Source organism: Sander lucioperca, chromosome 22 (genome assembly GCF_008315115.2).
Source record: "Sander lucioperca isolate FBNREF2018 chromosome 22, SLUC_FBN_1.2, whole genome shotgun sequence".
In the NCBI taxonomy this organism is placed as follows: domain Eukaryota; kingdom Metazoa; phylum Chordata; class Actinopteri; order Perciformes; family Percidae; genus Sander; species Sander lucioperca.
Genome location: NC_050194.1, coordinates 3026135 through 3034183, shown reverse-complemented (window position 1 = coordinate 3034183; position 8049 = coordinate 3026135). Strand labels below are relative to the sequence as shown.

Below are 8049 nucleotides of genomic sequence, written 5' to 3'. Positions count from 1 at the left end.
CAGAGGTGGTTGAGGTCAGAGATTATTGGCTAATGAAATTACTTATTTAGGGGGTCAACACTTTTGCATGCTCTATATCTGTGTCACATTCTCCTTGGGGGCTCCTAAAGGTCGGATCCTAGAATCGCCCCTGTCCTAAATCATAAGATCAACAAAAGACATGAAGGAAGGACACATATGACTGTAATTCTCCCTCCTAAAAAGTGACTTTGAGAATTAAAGTACTATGTGCAAAAAGTGCTGGTGTATTTACTGCACTTTTCGCGAGCATCTTCACTCTGACCGCACTTTTTTTTTATTTCTTCCATTTAAACGGAGCTGTGCCATACGTAGCCTACAGTTGCGCCCATGACACTGGCTGAATATCATTCATGCCTGATATAAGATCTTTAGTGTGTGTTACAGTGCTGACGTCAGGAGCAAAGAGCGACAGGCAGTGAGCGGAGGGAGACGGATAAGCAAGAAGACACAACCTGTGCCGGCCGGTGCACATCTTTTCCCCCCACAAACTTCTGTCCGAGAGCGCGGAGCGAAACCAAAAACAACCCGGAGAGGAGAGAGGGCATCGGAGCGAGCCATGAGTAACAAGACTACCCATTTAAACACGAGTCCGCAGCGGGACGGCGGCTCCGGAACTGTGGACCATGAACTCGTTATCACCTCTACTTTCGGGACGCTTCTCTCCGTCGTCTACATCATCGGAGTGTCGGGGAATGTGTACACGCTGGTGGTGATGTGTCACTCGATCCGCTTCGCCACGTCCATGTACATCTCCATCATTAACCTGGCGCTGGCGGACCTGCTCTACCTCTCCACCATCCCCTTCGTGGTGTCCACCTACTTCCTAAAGGACTGGTACTTCGGGGACGTGGGCTGCCGCATCCTGCTCAGCCTGGACCTCCTCACCATGCACGCGAGCATCTTCACCCTGACCGTCATGTGCACGGAGCGCTACCTGGCCGTCACCAAGCCGCTGGACACGGTGAGACGCTCCAAGAGTTACCGCAAAGCCCTGGCGTGGGGCGTGTGGCTGCTCTCCCTGGTCCTCACCGTGCCCATGATGGTCATGGTCGCGCAGACCACCGAGAACGCGCCGGATGGGGGTGTAAAGAGGATGTGCGCACCCACCTGGTCGCCCCTGGCTTATAAAGTGTACGTGACAGTCCTGTTTGGCACCAGCATCATGGCACCGGGGCTCATTATCGGATACCTATATGTCAAGTTAGCTCGCACTTATTTAGAGTCCCAGCGCAACTCTGTGATCAGCAGCAGAGGCGGCAAGCGCTCGCCAAAGCATAAAGTGCTGATCATGATCTTCACCATCGTGCTGGTGTTCTGGGCGTGCTTTCTGCCCTTCTGGATCTGGCAGCTGCTACCTCTGTACCACACCAAGCCCCTGAGCCTGACATCGCAAACGCGCACCTGCATCAACTACCTGGTGGCGAGCCTCACGTACAGCAACAGCTGCATCAACCCGTTCCTGTACACGCTGCTCACCAAGAACTACAGGGAGTACCTGAAGAACAGGCACAGGAGCTTCTACAGGTACACGTCCAAGTTTAAGCAGCGGCCGCCCAGCCTCTACTCGTGGGGGAAGTCTGCGTCCTCCAGCAATCACTTTGAGTTCAACTCCGAGACGCTGGTCATGGGGACACTGAAGTGACTTGTGAATCACCTGGAAGAGAGGAGAGAGCTTTTGGAACCGCAGTAGGTAGGTGATATAACCTGGCAGGCCGGTGCGACAGCCATGCGTAAACATTGCGCACTGGTGACCAAACTCACAGCCAGTGGTGGAAGAAGTGTTCAGATCCTTTACTTAAGTAAAAAGTACTAATACCACACTGTAAAATCACCAGGAAAAATGTACTTTTAAAGTATTAAAAATAAAAGTACTCAATGCAGAAAAATCCTCACATTTTAGAAACTGGAAACGATCCAAACAGTTCTCTTAATCAACTAAGTGTTTAATCGGCTAATCATTTCAGCTGGACTTGTAGGTCTTTATATTGTTGGGTAGTTTAAGTTTTAATAAAACGTCATATTTTGTAAACTACATGTGCTTTTGTGTGCAAAAAAATCTTAATTTAACTAGTAACTAAAGCTGTCAGATTAATGTAGTGGAGTAAAAAGAACAATGTTTCTCTCTGAAATGTAGTGGAGTAAGAGTACAAAGTGGCATGAAAGGAAAGGCTCAAGTAAAGTACAAGTACCTCAAATTTGTAATTAAGTACAGTACTTGAGTAAATGTACTTAGTTAGTTAGTTACATTCCACCACTGCTCACAGACTTAATACTTTTGTGGTATATTTAGTTGCGATGCTGTGTTGCAGGTGTGTGGAAGAGGAACTCCGCTGACACTGTACTTGATCATAAAGGTTTTATTATATCAAGTTTTCAGCATCAATTTACAGACTCCATGGAAAGTCTGGAGAATACACTGCCAATATGCACTCTGCTCTTGCTTCAGCAGGCTTATAAGGGGTACGTTTAGGTAACATGTTAGATTAAGTAAATAGATGTGAGTTGGCAAGTAAAGGTCCGAGTCCATCTGAGGGGCTCCAACACTACACATATATTCATTGATCCCACTCAGCCCCCAATCACAGAATCAAATAGAATATCCTCTTCAACTCCGCTCAGAGGAAAATCATTAAACTTAGGTCACTAACACAGTGCTCATAATATCTCAGCACATTTGAGCTTTATACAGACTTTAACCTTATAGGCCCTTCAGATACCACACTTTCTCCCAGTTTGTTTTTTTCTGCATGGATTATTTTCAAGCAACACTGCTCTCTAGTCATAATATAATCATTTCTAGTCAGAGGAAAACTGACTGGTGTTTCATCCATGCCCGGCTTCTTTCGGCCTAAGTAAGCCCCACTGAGCCTCATTAGCACTCTGACACTTCTCCCCGCTACGCTCCTTCACCTCCACACTCTCAGACGAGGAACTGATTCACTGTTGCGTGAAAAGGTCTCAGTGCTCATTACAGAAGCTAAAACCTGTGTGTGTTAAAGATAGATGTGATCTAAAGAGCAGACTTCTTACAGGTTAGTTTGGGGTTTTCTTTCAAATACAACAACGTAGTGCTGTATAAATGCATGTTATTTCTGCAGTTAGATAAAGGAGTATAGGATTGTCAAACAGAAAACATATAATAATAGTTTATGTTCTGTTAAGGCAAGACACTGCAGGCCGAAATGTTGGTTTTCCATGCACTGGCCAATTATGAGATTTTGAGGCTTTTTTCTTTCGTAACATGTATTCTTTCAAACTAGTAGAAAGAAAACATCCAAACTCTACATTTAGGGGTTTCTTCTCCTCAAATTTGTCACTTTGCGTCTGTAGATTTCAATGACAATATACTACAACTATTCAAAAGGCCGTTTTCTCCAAATGAGTTTTTTTCTCAGACTCTGAGCCAGACATCTCCACTTCAGCACTACTCACATACACCAAACTTTCCACTTTCATTCCTATCTAGAGTCTGAGGCTTTTTACTGAGGCCTTTGTTCATATATCATTCACAGCCTGATTCATACAACATTTTGTTCATGAAAACACGGACATGGTTATGGTTGTTGACAGTATCTTTATTGATTGATTTATAGAGTGATGAAAAGAGATGTCTGTAAAAACCTTTGACTCTATTATATCAGAAAAAATCAACACTAATTTGTACCTGGCTTTATCCAATGTTCAGATTTCTGTTAGGAAATATATGCAAATTAGTGCATTTTTAATATGATAATGCTTCATTTGTATATTTAAACATAACATTTGAGAAAACTTGTAATAAAAAATAATCGGCTAAATGTAAGTAACAAACTGGGGAAGTTTGATGGTGGTATATACTAGTTAAAACTTTTACCCTATTCACCTGCAGTGTCTTGCCTAAACATGAACATGGCCACACTGCTGGGGGGCCTGGGGGCAAAAAAGTGCTGCTGGGCCCTTACTGATCCCCACTACTGACCTGGAAGGGCAGGCAACTGTCCAGGGGCCCCGGACAGCCTCAGGTTGTCTGTTGGTAATTATTTTGTGATTTGATTTGGTAATATGCTAGTCTGGCTATCACCAGTCTTTTAAGATTGAACAGTAGTCTGGGGAGTCTGCTCCGTATTTTCTACTGCACAAGAGGCGTGATCAACGGGAATAGTTCAAATGACTCTGTACGCAATTGGATAGTCCTTCAACCAATCAGACCAACGATCCGGGTGACGTACTTTGCAGAGTAACAACGGGGTTTGAGCTGAGCTCCATTCTTTTGGCCAACAGCGGGGCTAGCTGGTAAATTAGGCTTTTACCAAAGCCGGTCGGTAGTAATGCGGTTCTACATTGAATTACACCCAGGGCGAGACCCCCTTCGAGCGCCCCCACCCCCCAAAATTTTTTTTTATATAAATTACTATATTATAGTGTATATTTATTTCAAGTTCTGATAACTAATACTGTCATATTTTGTGCAGAATTGTGTTCATTGTCTTTTGAAAATGTTGGAGGTGGAGATTGTGCACCTTACAAAGTGTGTTTCCTGTTGTAATTGCAATAGTTAAATAACTGGATTTTCTTAAGTGTGTTTTTCAAATGTTCTAATGAAGGATTTGTGCAATTGAGAAATATAATTTTCTCTTTCACTTATGTTGTTATAATAAAATATATATATAAAAATGTGCCAAAAATATATACAATCATATATATAAAAAATGTAAAGGGAGCAACAATAATATAAAATATTAAGAATAATATGCAAATAAAATATAGAATAAATATTCTAAATAGCACAAATCCTTCATCACACAAATGTGAAAACACACTAAAGAGAATCTAATTATTACACAATTGCACTAAGAACAGAAAACACAAACTAAAACTAAAACCTGACCTTTCTGGCCTTCCTTGATGCAAAATCATCAATGATGTTATCGTATGAAATCTGCTCCCCTATTGAATGACTGATACTGACGGAAAGGCCAGTGAGCCGTTCCTGGGACATGGTATGACTTGATCAACAGGTATGACTTGATCAACTTTAGTTTTGAAAAGCTCCTCTCTGCTTGAGCCACAATGACTGGCAGAGTAAGTGCAATCTTGAGAGCAGTACAAAAGTTGGGGTAGATATCTGATAGATCCTTATCATGCATGAAAGTGATAAGCTCAAGGAGGCTCATGGTCCCCCGTTCCTCCCCTTGTCCGGACCCTTCCATTTGGGAGACCAAGCAACATAGGCGCCGATTTATGTTTTCCTCCGTGGGTGCTCATGGAAGCACGCCCTTTAAAGGCATACTATGTAACTTTTACCTCTTCGGTCCCCCTACATGTTGTTGTTCCAATGAGACAACCTGTAGGGGGACCGAAGAGGGAAAAGTTACATAGTATGCCTTAAAAAAAAGAAATTGTCAAAAATGTTTGCATTTCAGACGGCCAACACGAACACACACGCCTATCAACTCAATAATAATCTTTCAACTCAGGATAGGATTGGAGATGAAAAGTTTAACTGACACATAACCGTGATCAGCTTCGTGGGTGCTCAGTATTAGTGGAGCACCAGCAGTATCGGCGCCTATGTCCAGCAACCCGTTCGACCCAGAGGTGAACTGTCCCCCACTCCCCCCTCCCCTTTCCCCTTCACACACGGCTTCTCTGTGCACGTTACCTTCTCAGCAAGCGGGGCGCCAATTTGCCAATTCCCCACACGGTGAAATGATAAATAATACAGTAGAAAACTGCTTCGAGGATTTTTGTTTTAAGTGCTCGTGCCGCCCCCCATGTGTCATGAAAAAATGCCGCCCCGGGCGGCTGTCCGCTTTACCCGTGCCAAAAACCGCTACTGGGCAAACACATCCTTCTTTTGTAGAAATTGTTCCAGGGCAAGTTTCTGTTCCGTTTTCAGAGAAAACTTGCCTTTGAAATCTTTTAAAACAGCAGCGACAGCGGCATCAATGGGTTGCTGCGCTTCGGTGGCTGCCATGTTGAATGTAAACAAAAAGCTGCTGCCGTCGTCATCGTGTTAAACCCTTCAATAGCGTGCCAGGTGGATAAGTCAGTTTGTGATTGGTCCCAGCAGATTTGTAACGGAAGCAGGATAGATAAACATACAGGTTTCCAGCCTGAGATGCAGGACGAAATCAAATCGCGGGCAAATCGTGCTGGGTTTACCCAGTCTAGTAATATGCACCACAAAAGCCCAATTTAAAACTTAAATGGTAAATGCCCTCAGGTGGCTCCTCCATTATCTTAAGGCCCTGTCTCATAAGGGGGACATGTCCTAAACTAATAATTAATACCTTTAATTTATTTGTTGTTAATATTTTGCTCCCATTGTCCATGTTCTTAAACAAATTTGTGTTTTATTAAATTATGTAAGGGTTAATGTCCTCCGCTACACGTCAGACGGTTCACGCCTCGCCATCGTCCATTAATACCTGAAAATGGACACCTCGAAGAGCATTAACCTGCTTTTTTAGCATGTTTTTTTCAAACCATTATTTTATATTTGAATGTGTTTTACAATCATCATTGTTTTACAATCTTTTTAGTTTTTCTAAACAGCTTCCCTGGTTACGGCTGAGGGTTTGACTAATACCTGGAATAATCATTCCCATCCCATTAGGTTCTTATGCAATGCAAATGATCACTGCTCCAGTAAATAGGACGAATAGCGAATTAATTTAGAATGGTAAACAGTCAATTTCACTGGAACTTCTTTAGTAGGTGTCCTAAACACTTTTTTATGGACACCCTGCAGCCAATCAGAATCAAGTATTCACTCAGACCATGGTATAACACAAATTAAATGACGTTCAGCATAACAGTACAGTCGCGGCCCACATTGCAAGGGGCCCCCTAGTGCGTTAATCTGGCCTTGACTGCCCTTTTTTAAAATGTGTATATTCCCTACCGCCTAGTTTCCATTAACCCAGCATTACTCATAACCAGGTAATTCATAATTTATGGTAATTTGATTAAACACAATTGTATTAGGAATATGCATCATGGGACTGCTCCTGTGGCCTGTGGGTTGAGGCTCTGGTCATGACTCAACGTCAACAGTTTCAGTTCGGCCAGGACCTTTGCTGCATGTCATCTCTGCTCTGTAAAGTCTCTAATAAAGGCATTAAATGTGCCCAAAATACTTTAAAAATAAACACGCATCATAAAAGCATAATACAAACTTGTAAAATAATAAAGCTCTTAAAACTAGGTTTAGACACAGGACCCCTATAGACATTTATATATACATTTTGCTCTAACAAATTTTCATTTAATTTTATTTCATTTGTTTAACAGCACATAAAAAAAGAACATTAACAGAGGAATATTAATAGTAACAGAATATGCAAGGGGGCCAAAAACCTATATCAATGGTCTCGCCAAGTTTGGCAAAAAAAAAATAATATAAAATAAACAAACTAAAAATGATTTAAAAAATGCTATTAATAATTTTTCCCATTAAAAAAGGAATCAAATTATGCAATTAATCAAATTATCTAAACCAATTCAAGGGCCCCTCAGTTTCTGGGGCCCCGGGGTAGTTGACTACTCTGCCTGGTTGAAGAAGTTTAGTTTTTATACAGCATCATATCACTCATTAAAACTCAAAACAATCTACAGTATGTCCATAGCGGTCACTTGCTGAGTAAAGCCAGATGGGTGTTTTTCGCTTTTGTGGCTGATTTAATTTTTCTAAGAGAAACTAATTTGAGCCCACATCTGACCCGCAAAGGCATTCTCTGGCAGGAGACGAAAAGAAAACCTCCTCCTCCTGCATGGCCAATCACTTAAATTGAATTTGCATGCATCTTCCCATAGGGGCAAACACCCTTTCAGTACTGTGGGAAACTCAGTGCCAAGCACTCCTACGGCTGGGATGGAGCACTTCCAACAAGGCTTTGTGCACTCTGCTAACGAGATGACAACAGTGGCCTACTTACCTTAGGGAGGATGATGACTTATGCAGTGTTGGAACTTATAATCATAGCGTTGTGTTTATGTGCTATTCAAAATTTCTTTTGATTCAATATTAGATCACATTATTTGCTC

General features: G+C 42.2%; 1 protein-coding gene across 1 annotated transcript; it reads left to right on the top strand.

Annotated features, from left to right (window-relative positions):
- Nucleotides 1-471: 471 nt before the first annotated feature.
- On the top strand, nt 472-1814 carry LOC116056521 (urotensin-2 receptor). Its single transcript, XM_031308645.2, has one exon. It carries the CDS (start codon nt 578-580, stop codon nt 1661-1663), a length of 1086 nt encoding a protein of 361 aa, XP_031164505.1. The 5' UTR covers nt 472-577; the 3' UTR covers nt 1664-1814.
- Nucleotides 1815-8049: the final 6235 nt, after the last annotated feature.